General features: G+C 36.1%; 1 protein-coding gene across 2 annotated transcripts in view; it reads left to right on the top strand.

Annotated features, from left to right (window-relative positions):
- KDM5A (lysine demethylase 5A) overlaps positions 1-15,358 on the top strand; it is a 133,198-nt gene that overhangs the window by 56,142 nt on the left and 61,698 nt on the right. For both annotated transcript variants that reach the window (XM_037139864.2, XM_053662431.1), the window contains exons 11-14: positions 282-463; positions 11,022-11,184; positions 12,231-12,350; positions 15,126-15,320. In XM_037139864.2, coding sequence (XP_036995759.2) covers positions 282-463; positions 11,022-11,184; positions 12,231-12,350; positions 15,126-15,320 — 660 coding nt within the window. The remainder of the gene's footprint in view (positions 1-281; positions 464-11,021; positions 11,185-12,230; positions 12,351-15,125; positions 15,321-15,358) is intronic.

Raw genomic sequence — 15,358 nt, 5'->3', positions numbered from 1 at the left:
GAGTCTCACACTATTTTACTGGTAAGCTGGGGGGGAGTAGTAAAAAGCCTTGTTCATATTCTTCAGAATAAACCAGAGATACCTGAAATAATTAACGGGAAATATAAATACTACCTAAATAAAAAGATAGAATTAAATATTTAGGTGTAGAAAACACAGATTCTATGCACTGGCTTACTATAAATGTAAAATTTTTACTTCTTTTTTTGAAGACTCCCTTGAGATTTGTTTTGGGCACTGGTCATTTCTGATCTCTCATTCACATTTTTTTTTCTTTATAGGAATATGCACTTTCTGGTTGGAACTTGAATAACATGCCTGTCCTAGAGCAGTCTGTTCTTGCACATATTAATGTAGACATCTCTGGTATGAAAGTACCATGGCTGTATGTGGGAATGTGTTTCTCTTCTTTTTGCTGGCATATTGAAGATCACTGGAGTTATTCCATCAATTACTTGCACTGGTATGTACAATCTTTGTTAACAGCATACAAATGTAGCAACATTTTTAAAAGTTTAATAATATTCAGTGATATATTAGGGAGAGCTGAATTTAAAAGTGTTTCCTATCCAGAAGTAGGATAATATATTAAGGAGAAAAGTGTAATGGCGTAAGGATACGCTGTGTCAGACACCTTCCCTTTTTAAAGTGTGCATGCTCAGAGATTAGAGTTTTAGACCAAATGATAATACTTTGGCATATCTCTTGATATGCCAGGAAGGGTGTTTAAAGTTTATATACGTTAAACCTTCTGTTTAAGATCTGACTAAACCTTCTTTATTTGAAATTTTTAAATGATTTTACCTTTTAGGTAACATTTTTCCTAAAAATACGTAAGTTACATGTATATTTATTATTGGTAAATTCTTTTGCTGAATTTATTTGTATCTCACGCACAGCTTACCTAGTTCCTTGGCCAGTATCGTGATTCTAACTAAAAGATATTTTTCCCTCTGTTTGGAAACTGTTACTCAGATCACACTATGCAGGGGAAAACTAGTGATTTTCATTCTCTGCCTGATCACTTACTATGTAATATGATAACCCTCTAGCCACACATGGCTATTTAAATGAGTTAAGATTAAGGAAAATTAAAAATTTACTTTCTCAATATTACTAACAACATTTCAAGTGCTTATAGTCATATGTAACTAGGGACTCCTGAATTGGCCAGTACATATAGAAATGTAGGGTAACTCAGGACATGGCCCCTCCATGACCTTAGAGAATAGGTGGCTGCCTGGCCATCAACCATAAGAAATGAAAAAAAAAGTCCATATTTGGATATCCTAGCCCTCTCAAGGCCTGTGTGTCCGAAGACTCCTGTGTTTATCAGCAAAGTGTAGAATATTCACATGCTACTCTATCCCTAATGCTATAAGTAACTCGGAGGCTGGAGGTGGGGTCCAGTCTCTCACACCAGTCCCCCACCATTGGTGTATTCTCCTATAATGTAAACAATAAACAATATGTCCACAACACCTGGTCCTCTGGTGGGTTTTTGGTTTTTTTTTGTAATATCATAAAACACTTTTAAACAGCTTCCTGGCTAAGAGCTTCTGTGTTACAGTTGGCGTCATGAACATGATGTTCAAGAAAGTACACTTGTTGAGTTGACTGAGAGTGCCCATATGCTGAGTGGTTAAGGTTACCAGGGGGAATCCTGGAGAGGTTGCTAGGAGTAATCTAGGGGTAGTCCATGGAGAGGTCACTGAGGAGAATTCCAGGGTGGTCCAGTGGTTCAGTGTGGCATGAGGTGACAAGCCTGTTTGATTGCTGGGACCCTCATTATTGAAGGGACACCCAAACACTCTCACAGGTTATACCTTTAAAGGCAGAATGCTGCCACTGGGAAAAAGAAAAAACATGCATGGCATTAGTAGTAGTGGGCTGACCCCTACTGCATATACTGTGCCAGTGCAGCTAGAGGCTGAAGGGAAAGTATGGCAGTTAGAGGGTGAGCTTAACTTGAAAAGAAAAATGAGGAAATAAAATTCTAAGGCTAGTTTCAGTCTCTCCTTGAAACTTTGCCTTTGCTTTAAATATTGTTCTTGTTTCTGTTTCAAAAGGAATGGTGTGGTCACAACCTTGATTGTTTCGCCAAAGTTCTGGTAAATGGCATAAAATCTCTTGTATACAGTGTATCATGTTGTTACATCAAAAATTTTACTCAGACAATTTAAGTTGATGGTTTAAACATGGAAAAAATCTCACTCCCCTCTCAGACAATAAAACTGAGAGAAAAAAATGAGTCTTTTAAACAGTGTAAATTCTCTTTCTGGAAGCCCAGGAGCTGCAGTCCCGGGAATAAGCCCAAGGCTGATCTCTCCCCTGCCTCTTCAGCTTTTGTAAAAGTTGTAAAGAACACTAAATAATAAAACAGCTTACTTTTGAGCACACTAAAGGAATGAGTAATCACGAAAAATAAAAATATAAATGTACTTGTGAATAAAAAATTTTCTGAAAACTATAAAATATATTCCTAAATTTGTCAATCTTAAATTTAAAGAATAGTAATTACTTTTAGTCGTCACTAAAAAATAAGTTGTAATTAAGTTTTAAAAATACATAACTTTTATAAGAGTATTTTTATTATAAATATATACATTAGATTTTTAAAATAAATTTGAAATGTTTTAATTTTTGAATGAGTTAAAAGAGGCAAACTAAGAGGGTCTAAAAGTTGCAGAAAAATTATATAAACAAAGTAAAAAAATTGTGTACTTTCTCCACAAAAATTAGTAATTCACAATATGTATATAGTCTCTATGTGTTCAGTCTTCATATGTGTGGTCTTTATATAATATATATTTGTGTATATGAGGTCCAGAGGTATCCAGCCATGTAATATGAAAAAATAGAGACATTTATTGAAAAAGATACAAGAAGAAACATTGTACACAGGAAAATGACGCCTTAGTTTGCTTCAAGTTAGGTGCTTTGGGACCTCACACAGTTCTCCCAATCACTGTCAGCTGCTCCACTGTGTTTTGCTGAATCTCACTGATGGTCTTTCAAAGGTGATTTTAATTTGGGGAAAAGCCAGAAATTGCAGGGGCACAAAATCCAGGCCATAGGCAGGCTGAGTCACCTGGGTGATTTGATGTTTCACTAAAAAACTATGCAGGAAAAGTGATGCATGAATGGGTATGTTGTGATGAAGCTGCCAGTTACCAGTTGCCCATAACTGTGGCCTTCTGAATCATCCAAATAGTTTTTGTGGAGAAATTTTCAAACTTAACACAAAATTTGATGCAGATTCGTTGCTCTACTTGCTCATTTGGAATATGACGGCCACACAGTTATACGTGTTCACTCAATGGTGTCTACAGTCCCCACTGACTAGTACAGGGAAATCATTATTGTTTACATGTGGGCATTCCAGTCCACTCTCCTTGGCTGCCTGGTTCATCAGGGTAGCACAAACCATTCTTGTTATATTAATAATGGCTGGTCTTTTTCTGGACAGACCTCATATTACATGTAATAGGTTTTCTGCCTCCAGATGTCATAATAGGGTATAATATTTTGTTGGCCTAAAATAATAAACATAAATTAAACAAAATCCTATCTCTGGACAAATTATTTGATATAAAACCTATTTGAAGTTTAAATAATATCTTTTAATGTGATTACCATAAAAAAGTAGTTACTTTACAAAAAGTTTGTTATATATTCTTTTGGTTAAGTTTATTGACACCATTCCCAAAGTTCAAATTTTAAAATTCTTTCTAACTGAGAAATGACTTTAAATTGTTCCATTGGTCCCCTGGAATACCTCAGTAATTATTCTCCCTCTTTTACTAAATAAGTTTTTTAACTAATCAGGCCTATTTAATATACTTAAAGTACATAAAAACTGTTGAATAAAAAATGAATATATTCTATTTATATGTACATTTTATTAAAACAGATATTCTAGAAATGATAAATTCTAACATACTTTATATTTTAATTTTTATCTTAAAATATACAGAAAAACATTCCTTTTTTTAGTTACATTACTTCTAGGATGTGGTTTAATATTTAAAAATTATTCAAAAAGAAAGCTAAAATTTTACTTTATTTCAGTATATTTCATTGATTACACTGTTAAGGTTGTCCCAGTTTTCCCCCCTTTGCTCCCTTCTGCCTGGTACCCCCCTTCCTTCCAGCAATCTTCCCACTTAGTTCATGTCCGTGGATAATGCATATAATTTCTTTGGCTTCTTCATTTTGTGTACTGTTTTTAATATCCCCCTGTCTATTTTGCACCTACCAATTTGTACTTCTTAATCAATGTACCTTGTCCTCCCTTCTCTCCCTGCTGATAACCCTCCAAATGATCTCCATATCTATGATTCTGTTCTTCTTCTGCTTGTTTGCTTAGTTTGTTTTTTAGGTTCAGTTGGTAGTTATGAGTTTGTTGTTATTTTAATGTTCATAGTTTTGATCTTCTTATTAAATAAGTCCCTTTAACATTTCATATAATAAGGGCTTGATGATGATGAATTCCTTTAACTTGACCTTATCTGTGAAGCACTTTATCTGCCCTTCCATTCTAAATGAAAGCTTTGCTGGATGGAGTCATCTTGGTTATAGGTCTTTGCTTTTCATGACTTGGAATACTTCTTTCTAGCCCCTTCTTGCCTGGAAGGTTTCTTATCAGAAATCAGTTGATAGTCTTATGGGAATACCTTTGTAAGTTACTAAGTTCTGCTTTTTCATTGCTGCTTTTAAGATTCTCTCTTTATCTTTAACTTGTGGCACGTTATTTATGATGTGTCTTGGTGTGGTCTTCTTTGGGTTCAGCTTCTTTGGGACTTGTGCTTCCTGGACTTATATGTCTATTTCCTTCACCAAATTAGGGAAGTTTTTATTAATTATTTTTTCAAATAAGTTTCCAATTTCTTGCTCTTCCTCTTCTTCTTCTGGAATCCGTACAATTCTAATGTTGGTGCATTTAAAGTTATCCAGAGGTTCCTAAGTCTCTCCTCAATTTTTTGAAATTTTGTTTCTTCTTTCTGTTCTGGTTGAATGTTTATTTCTTCCTTATGTTTCAAATCATTGATTTGATTCCAGCTTCTTTCCCTTCACTGTTGGTTCCCTGTATATTTTTCTTTATTTCACTGAGTGTATTTTTTATTTCTTCCTTTATTTTGTGGCCTTACTCAGTGGGTTCTCTGAGCATCCTGATTGCCATTGGTTTGAACTCTGCCTCTGATAGGTTGGCTATCTCTATTTCATTTATTTCTTTTTCTGGGGTTTTGATGTCTTCTTTCACTTGGGCCATATTTCTTTGCCTCCTTAATTTGGCAACCTCCCTGTATTAGTTTCTGTGTTTAGGAAGAGCTGCTTTTATTTCCTGTTTTAGTACTGTAGTCTATGTAGAAAAGGCACCTGTAAATTGTTTGGAGTGGAACCTTAGATAATTGCCAGGGAAGGACAACCAACTTCACCAATTTGTGGCTCTATGTGTGGGGCCAGGGAGAGTCTTGGAGAGAGGACAATTGCAGTGCCTGCCTCCTGGAGGCCTGCTGAACACTGGTCCTGCTTCCTGTCACCCACCTTCTGTAGGTGGTTGGCACCCTTCCAGCTGTTACCCTTGGGTTTGCATATGTTCTAAGCCCATGCATGCTCTTTAAGCTGCGAAAATGAAGCAGTTTCTTCTGTTGCCTCAGCCCCTACTGGTTTTTACAGCCAGAGGTAATGGGGGTTTTTCTTCCCAGTGCTGGAACCCTGGACTGTGTGGTCTGGTCTGGGGCTGGGTTCATTCTCTTCACAGTTACCCCTCCTGATTTTTATCTACCACAAGTGAATGTGGGACTGGCTCTTCCACTGGGTACTTCTCTATGCCACCTGTCTGCTCTGTTCCCATAACTCCACCCCTCCTACCTATCTGGGTGAATGTAGCTTCTTTGAGCCTTTGGTTGTTAGACTTCCATACAGGTCAGTTTTCTGATGGTTGTGAATGTTACTTATTTTGAGATCTGGTTGTAATTCTTTCTGTGGTTGCAGGAGGCGGCAAAGTGTATCTACCCATGCCTTCATCTGGACAAGTCCTGTCAGTTACATGATCAAATCTCTAATAAATAATTTTAAGATTTGTCTTTTATAAACAGTCATTGTTTTACTATAATACATTTACAACAATATATTATGTCTTTGGAGGAGTGCATGGAGAGGACTGTGACTTGTTTTGAATTTCATATGTCTGAAAATGGATTTTCAAATTATACCTTTAAACTGACTAAAAATTGCTAAAACTCTGAAATAACTGAATTTGTAGACATGCTTGCAAATAATCAGCATAGACAAAAATTAATTACAGGACATAATAAATTAAAAATAATGGTTACATAACTTTTTAAAAAAATACTAATTTTTTATCTTTTTTCAGATGTAAGAAAACTTTATTTTCCTAAAACAACTTGATAAATTATAGTTTCATAAACAATATTAAAACATTTATATTTTTCTTCATACCTGATCCTCTGAAATTTAGAAACTCTTAAATATTCTTTCCATGACAGTGCTTTTTTGAGTATTTATTTACTTTTAGAGAGAGAGGAAGGGAGGGAGAAAGAGAGAAACATCAGTGTGTAGTTAGTTGCCTCTCACATACTCCCTACTGGAGACCTGGCCTTCAACCCAAGTGTGTACCTTGGCTGGGAATTGAACTGGTGACCCTTTGGTTTGCAGGCGGGCACTCAATCCACTGAGCCATAACAGCCAAGGTGACATTATTTACATAAATCCAATCAAAATCTGATGTCTTTGTAATAGGACACATAAGCCAGTTTTCAATTATGGCTTCATTAACCAAGTCTTTGTTTGGAATGTCATGATGAAAAAAAATGCCTGGGCTCTGAATGGCACCAAAAAATTAAAAAATTAAGACTAACTTTGAAAATTAGTGAAAGCCCCTTAGAAAAATTGACTGGTACTTTGCTTTTCAAAAGAATTGTGACAGTCTTTCCAGGTAAAAAAATTACTTTCATGGCAAATTGAAAACCAAAAACCCTCAAAACATTTTGCTAACCTCAAAAACTTGAAAAGCTCACCCATATCTATAAATATTGCAGACAAAGTCTGATGACAACTTTGTATAACATTCCAACAAAAAAAATTTAAAATACTTGTATAATCCATTACTATTCCTATTATGTTTATACAAATAATTAGGCAAAATTAAAATTGGACTTAATACAGGAAGTAAATTGACCCTAATTTGATTCTTTAATTAAAATAATCAAAAATTGTTTCAATAAAATCTGTTATACACAATTATAAAAAATTAGACTCATTAAAAATAAATTGTCTATAAAATTTTATTTCTTCTCTATAAATTAGACTGGGTCCTGAATTTTTTTAGTTTTCTCTCCAGAAACATATAAACTAGAGATAAAGATAATCTCTATCAAATTGTCACTACTTAATTTAATTTCAGCAAAAGCCTTGCATTTGGAAGTCTTCCCATTTGACACTTAACAAACTCAGAAACTAGTTTGTAAGTTACTATGTTCATTAACCTTTGTGTTCTTTGGTTTTCATACCCGATTATTTGTTTACACAGTATAGGCCTCACTTTAAAAGCCCATCTACATTGCTCAATGGTTTAACTAAATAGAGTTATTATCAAAACTAAATAATCAAATTAAATTTCGCAATTCCAAATCAAAATAATAATACTTTGCAAATTCTAGCCTATCCCTACCTTGGAAAAATCAGCTAACAGCTTCTTTTCCAGCTTAAGTCCTATTCCCTTGTTTCCCTTATTCAGACAAATTAAACAAAACAAAACCCCCCAAAAACAAAAACGAAAACCCTTCCATATACTACATAGACAGGGACCTGGTTTCTCTGTCAAAATCTTGGAGGTTGTCTTATTGAGTAAGACAAAAGTCATTTCCTCCTTGATATTCTTGGCCTTTTTCTCCTCCACCTGGGGTATGTGTAGCTTATACTATATTTATGGCATATAAATACAATATGCCAACATTCTCACCAGCCAGGGTCTGCCTCTCTGGAAAAACTAACACAAAAGTTATGAAGTAAAAAACAATGTTGTAATAGAACATGGGACAGCTCAGGGCATGGCCCCTGTACGACCTCAGAGAACAGGTTTGGTAGCGTTAAGGAATGATAAAAACAGGCTATATCTGGATGTCTCAGACCCCTCAAAGCCCATGTCTCATAAGACTCCTGTGTTTATCACAAAAGTAGAACCTTCACTCGCTACTCCTTCCATAACCCTATAATTAACAAGGTGGAGGTAGGGTGCAGTATCTCTACCAGTCCACTGCCAGTGGTGCAGTCCCCGGTAATGTAAAGAATAAACTACATGTCCACAACTGCTGGCCCTCTGAGTAGTTTTTTCAGAATATCAAAAACACTTAAAACAGGACTTCCGGCCAAGATGGAGGCTTAGGCAGAAACACTGTGCATCCTCACACAACCAAGTTTAAAGACAACAAAGTTTTAGTAACAAAGATGCAACCAAAACTCAGAAAATTGAACTGTATGTAAGTCTAACAACAACGAGCCACTCAGCCAGACCGGTAAGTGGGGCGGAGTCAGCAGCTGGCTTGAGGTTGCGCACAGGAAAAAGTGGCGATATGGACCCAGGTGTGCGGGTGGCAGTTGGCAGATCTCAGGTGTGGGGTAGCAATGGGCGGACCCAGTGGGTGTGCAAGGCAACTGGCTTACTGCGGTCACACATTTGCATGCAGATAAATCAGGCAAAGGAGCAAGCAGTGAGACAAACCGCACAGGCTAGGGCCCCAGTGACGGAAATTAAAGCCTAAAAGCACCAATTGGAAAAACTTTCGGGGGTCCAGGTGCTGGGAGAAGATCCCAGGCTCACAGAGAGTTTGTTGGAGAGACCCACAGGGTCCTGGAGGGTGCACAGGCCCACACACCCTGTAGGCGGCACCAGGGGGGCCAGGTTTGCTCGCGGGAAGCAGCAGAGGAGACCGAAATCCAAGAGAGCTGAGAACAAATGACATTGCCCCTCTCTGACCCAGCCCCCACATACAGTGTCACAACCCAGTGACCTGGGTTGCCCCGCCCTGGTGAACACCTAAGGCTCCACCCCTCATACATAACAGGCACAAACAGACAAACATTATGGCTCAAACAGAAGTACAAGTCAAAGCCCCAGAGCCAATACTTCTAAGCCACCAAGAGATAGCCAACCGATCAGATGCGCAGTTCAAAATGCTAGTGATCAAAATGCTCACAGAACTGGTTGATTTTAGTCACAAATTAGAGGAACATATGAAGGCTAAACTAATTGAAATGAAGGGAATTGCACAGGAAACCAATAGTGATGGAAAGGAAACTGGGACTCAAATCAAGGGAGTGGACCAGAAGGAAGAAAAAAATGACCAAGCAGAAAAGAATGAAGAAACAATTCAGAAAACTGAGGAGAGGCTTAGGAACCTCCAGGACATCTTTAAACATTCCGACATCCGAATTATAGGGGTACCAGAAGGGGAAGAGGAACAGCCACGAGTGGGAAACTTATTTGAATAATAAAGGAGAACTTCCCCATTTTGGCAAAGGCAGTAGACTTCCAGGAAATCCAGGAAGCTCAGAGAGTCCCAAAGAAGTTGGACCCAAGGAGGAACACACCAAGACACATCATAATTATATTAGCCAAGATTATAATGAAGGAGAGAATCCTAGAAGCAGCAAGAGCTAAGGGGACAGTCACCTACAAAGGAGCTCCCACCAGACTGTCAGCGGATTTCTCCAAAGAGACCTTACAGGCCAGAAGGGGCTGGAAAGAAGTATTCCAAGTCAGGAAATCTAAAGACCTACAACCAACATTGCTCTATCCAGCAAAATTTTCATTTAGAATGGAAGGACAGATAAGGTGCTTCTCAGATAAGATCAAATTCAAGGAGTTCATCATCACCAAGCCCTTATTATATGAAATGTTAAAGGGACTTACCTAAGAAGAAGAAGATAAGAAAATATGAACAGTGAAAGGACAGCAGACTCATGGTTATCAACAGCCACATCTAAAACAAAAGCAAACTAAGAGGACAGCTAGATCAGGAGCAGAACCATAGAAATGGAGATCACATGGAGGGTTAGCAATAGGGGAGTGGGAGGAGGAGAAGGGGGGAGAAGGTACAGAGAATAAGTAGCATAGACAGTAGGTAGAAAATAGATAGGGGGAGGGCAAGAATAGTATGGGAAATATAGAATCTAAAGAACTCATGACACATGGACATGAACTAAATGGGAATGTGGGTGGGGGGGAGTGTGCAGGGTGGAGGGGAATGAAGGGGGTGGAAATGGGACAACTGTAATGGCATAATCAATAAAATATTTAAAAAAAAACACTTAAATAGCTCCCTGGCTTGCAGCTCCTACATTAGAAGAACATTTCCATCATCATCAGTAATTTCTAGAATTGGATTAGGATTAAGAAATGGAGGTATCATATAAAAAATGAGTAAATAAATACATTTCCTAGGAGTACACCTAGGCATTATAAATTAACACTAATGCACTAAAGTCTAGTACATTAATGGTGCCAAGTTTTTGGTTGTTAAGATATAGAGATAGAACTCTGTTCAAGGTCTCAACAATTTCTGGCCTTGGCTTATTTTTTTTTTATTGTAAAATTGAGCTTGGTGAAATTATTGAAAGATATTCTAGAGAGCATTGACTTTTACTTTGATAATTTTGGGGATGATAAGAATATTCGGTGGACCTGTGAATCAAGGAAGTGTTTCAGTATCCTTTAAACGGTGTGTACTTTTCATGTAATTTCTTTCCTGTTTGAAGATACTATTTACTGATGCACCTTAAGGAGTTCATGTGTTTTGAATTGTTTTAATAGTGATCAGTATGTACCTATTACAAACAATAGCACAGATTTATGAGATTGTTGCCAGGATTCAGGGTGTACAGTCTGTGGCTATTTGAAACAAGACAGTTAATTATAATTTAGTGGATTCGCTTCAGAGACACTGTCCCCATTGGCACCATGCTCTACCTAGCTAAACAGTTATTTCTTTTGCTAGGGGGGAGCCAAAGACATGGTATGGTGTGCCATCTCATGCTGCAGAACAACTGGAGGAAGTGATGAGGAAGCTGGCCCCTGAGTTATTTGAATCTCAGCCTGATCTTCTACATCAGTTAGTCACCATCATGAACCCCAATGTGCTAATGGAGCATGGCGTGCCTGTGAGTCTTTTTGTGTCTCCTTTCAGTATTTTAAATTAAGAGTTATTTTAGCTTTTGATTAGATAGTTGCAACAAATGCTTTGTTTTATAACTGGAAGTAAAAGATCATGTCATCTTCTAGCTAAAATAGAATTTACACTCTGAAGGGACATCTATTTGATGAAAAAAGGGGGTATGTTAAAGTATGAATTGTACTTTATGTATAGATAAGTATTAAAATAACCTTTTGCTTTCAGTAAATCATTGTATCTTGGTTTTAACAAAAATCTTATATTCTTTATTTTCCCTATTTAACAGAAGTACTTTAAGTGGTAGTTCTAATAACTAATGTTCATTCTTTTGGAAATCATACATACTTTTTATAAGGATATCACAGCTTTTTTCCACACGAGATGATGAAGGAAACATACGTGAATATTTTTTCTACTTTTCAACTTAGTTTTGAGAATGATTATTAAATTTAAGCTACTAACACCTGATAAAGTGTAAATTTGGTATTTGTTAAATACAGTCAGATACTCATCATAACCCCAGTGAGACTAGATTAGTGGGAGTGTTACTTGTCTTTATAGAGTGAATTTATACTAGAATATAGGCCTTTTCAAAAGATACATAGTATTATAAATGAAATGAGATTTAGGAAACATGGGGATTTCTCCATAATACATATGAGCTAATCAGTCTCTTTCTAAAAAATTATTCAAGAATGGGAGGAAGTTCCTTTACAACACAAGAATAAAAAATTAAATTCTCTTAATTGTAAAAATCCTATCAACTTAGGAAACTAGTGGCTCAGTGAGAGTAACGCTTTCTCTTTGAGAATTTTTGTTTTTGTCATGAATTATTATAACTGTTATCAGTGACTGTTTTAAGAAGGTAGAATTCTGGCTGCTTCTTAAACTTTATACTATTTTCCGATGTGCGTAGGTTAATGCTCTGTTATTTTCAGTTTTACAAACTGCTTCTGAAACTGACTGATCAAATCTGTCACCCTCTTTTTTTTGTTTTTGTTTTGTTTTGTATCACTGTTTTGAATTTACACTTAGGTGTACAGGACCAATCAGTGTGCTGGCGAGTTTGTTGTGACGTTTCCCCGTGCCTATCATTCTGGATTTAATCAGGGCTACAACTTTGCCGAAGCTGTGAACTTCTGTACTGCTGACTGGGTCTGTTCTATAGCAAGTAGCTGTTGTACGTCTACTAACATCCCTGGAAAATGCATCTTAGTTGCCATATTTCCTTAGCTGGGGAGGGGAGGGGAGGGTTCGTGAATATTTCAGTACAGATTGGAGTGGCTGTAGTAATTTACAGAGTTCAGTTAGAGTTCCCATTATGGCTTTTATTTGGAAGATGTCATGGTTCTTTACTTTTTATTCATTATTTGGCCCATTCTGTTTGAATTTTAAATAGTTCCTATTTTCTCAGAATCTTTTCTGAGAGAATATGTTTTATTCTAGTCTTTGCTTCCTCTGAGCACCTTTAGATTTCATAGAGATGACTAGACCTTTTTAATAAGAATTCATTCTACCATATTTTCAAATATCTAGCTCTGTGCTTTTATTTTAAAATATCTGTTTTATTTTTTTGATGGACAATTAGGTGATTTTTATTCTCTCTTCTATTATGTTTTCTATATTCAACTTTAAAAAATTACTTTAAAGAGTAACTATAATACTAAAATCTCTACAGGCTGTACTGCTGTTTAAATGGTAATACCAATGATTGCTATTTTGCTTTTGTATAAGCTAATTATCAAAAAAATATTTACTTGTAATCGTCATACGGTTTGGGAAAGACTGCACATATATAATACACTCTTCGACTTTTTCCTTTAGTGGTGTTTCTGTCACCTCTCAACATTTTGAGGAATGGCCTTTAGAATATTGGATCTTATGTTTTCTGTGGGCATCTTAGTTTATTAAATTTCATGATTAACCATTTTTTGTTTCCTTGGTTAGTGGATGAAATGATGCAGTGAACAATCTTATTTGATCTAGTAATTTTTATTTTATTTTATTTATTTATTTTTCGAGAGAGAGGGGAAGGGAAGGAGAAAGAGTGGGAGAGAAATATCAGTGTGTGGTTGCCTCTCATGCGTCCCCTGCTGGGAACTTGCCCGCATCCCAGGCATGTGCCCTGACTGGGAATCGAACCAGGAATCGAACCACGATACTCTGGTTCGCAGACCCGCGCTCAATCCACTGAACTCTGCCAGCCAGGGCTGATCTAGTAATTTTAAACTTCTTTCTCATTGGACTTAGGAAGCAGTAAGAGCAAGACCAAACTTAGGACTTTGCCCTGAGTTTGAACTCTATTTTAAAAATTCAGCTTTTATTGCTTATGATTTATTTATTGGTTGGTTAGGTTTGGGGTGGGAAATGGAGATGATTCAGAGATGAGTTAGAGATTGTTTCTGCCTTTAACTTGCTATTATTGATATTTGACCATGGGTAGCTTTTTAAATTTCCCTGGGCTTAGGTTTTATTACCTGGTATATAAATATATTGATTCATGAAATAACCTCAAATATTACCTGGTATATAAATGTATTGATCCATGAAATAACCTCAAACAAGTGAAACAATGTATGTAAAAGCTCTTGATACTATTCTTCAGAGGAAGGTAGTGATATAAATGAAAAGTTATATATAACAGCTTTATATCTGGAATAAAATGATGGTACTAATTTTTATAAGCAAGTAGTTAAATAAATCAGCTCTTTTATATGGCTCCTTACATATTGTAGTAATTAAGAACTGCAAATCCCAGTTTTGTTTTTCTCTTTCTTGCTCTTGTATTAAAGCTATATAAGAAATGTTTGAAGAGTAAATATGTAAGAATTAAGAAATGAAAGAGTTGTATATTATTGACAAATATTTGCTGATCATAAGCTCAATATATTTATTTTCTTAGTAAAGTTTGTTTCTTTGAAAATAACTGCTTGATTCAGAGATAGTCTCCTACTCTTGAACTGTGGTTCTTATGATTACTTTCTGAAAATGGAGGTGAATTCTAGATGTTTTTTTTCCCTAGATGGTTTTTAAATGTTCATTTTTTAATGTTTTCTATTTTATGTTGCAGTTTTCAAATACAAACAAAAACTCCTTTTAGCCACCCAAGTTTTTCAGCTAGTATAAGGAAGAAGTTGAGAGAGAATGTATGTGTATGTATGTGTATTTGATAGCTAGTATTATTATTTGGTTTAAACTAAAGCTTGATGGTTAAATAGATTTTTATAATTCATCTTACAGAGTATATCTGTGATTTAGGAAGAGTAATTAGTAATTTATCTCACTTAAGGAAAATAAAGTATGTAATCTTACACTTTTATCTTGAATTTTCTGTAGACCAGACTTTTAAAAGAATTCCTAGATGCCAAAAATCTAAATCATCTTTTTGCATTGGTCCTCATTAAAAAAAGTTAAAAGTCAGTCAATATGAATTGCTTAAATAGTAAGCAATTCAGACCTTTTTCTTCCTTTTTTACCTCCTTCCCTCCCACCCCTTTTTTCCCCCCCTTTGGATACTTATAACAACTGTTCTTTTTGTTCTGTGGCATCTCCAATGCTGAATATGTCCACTTAACACTTTATAGCCTGATTTTTTTTCTCTTTATTCCTATAATGGCAGTTTTATGTTAGCCTGGTCTAAAAGTTTGCTGCCTCATTTATTTATGTAAAGGAACTCATACTTCTTGATGTACATAATGAGTAGAAAATCAGCAGCTTATGCCAGAAGTTTAGCAGCTCAAAATTATGGGAATCAAAATTCCATTTGGGCCATAGAGGTTTAATTTTTACAATTGCTTCTTATGTTCAAGTGGAATTCATTACTCTGTCTTCTTTATAATAAAAGGGAGGCTCTGGAGGGTAAATAGTGGTTCTGTTCTGGAATATGTTATAAGCAGGTAATTTAATTTGAGAATCTTGTCTTGTTTTCAGTTGCCCATTGGACGTCAATGTGTCAATCATTACCGCCGGCTAAGGCGCCATTGTGTCTTTTCACATGAGGAACTCATTTTCAAAATGGCAGCAGATCCAGAATGCTTAGATGTGGGGCTGGCTGCCATGGTGTGCAAAGAATTGACTCTGATGACTGAAGAAGAGACACGATTAAGGGAGGCTGTGGTGCAAATGGTGAGTTTGCTGAACACATTTCCTGTATTTAATACTGG

Source organism: Artibeus jamaicensis, unplaced genomic scaffold (genome assembly GCF_021234435.1).
Source record: "Artibeus jamaicensis isolate MK-2021 breed Jamaican fruit bat unplaced genomic scaffold, CSHL_Jam_final contig_1028, whole genome shotgun sequence".
NCBI classification, from domain to species: Eukaryota; Metazoa; Chordata; class Mammalia; order Chiroptera; family Phyllostomidae; genus Artibeus; species Artibeus jamaicensis.
The sequence above is the reverse complement of the archived record's forward strand: the minus strand, read 5'-3'. Positions and strand labels throughout refer to the sequence as shown.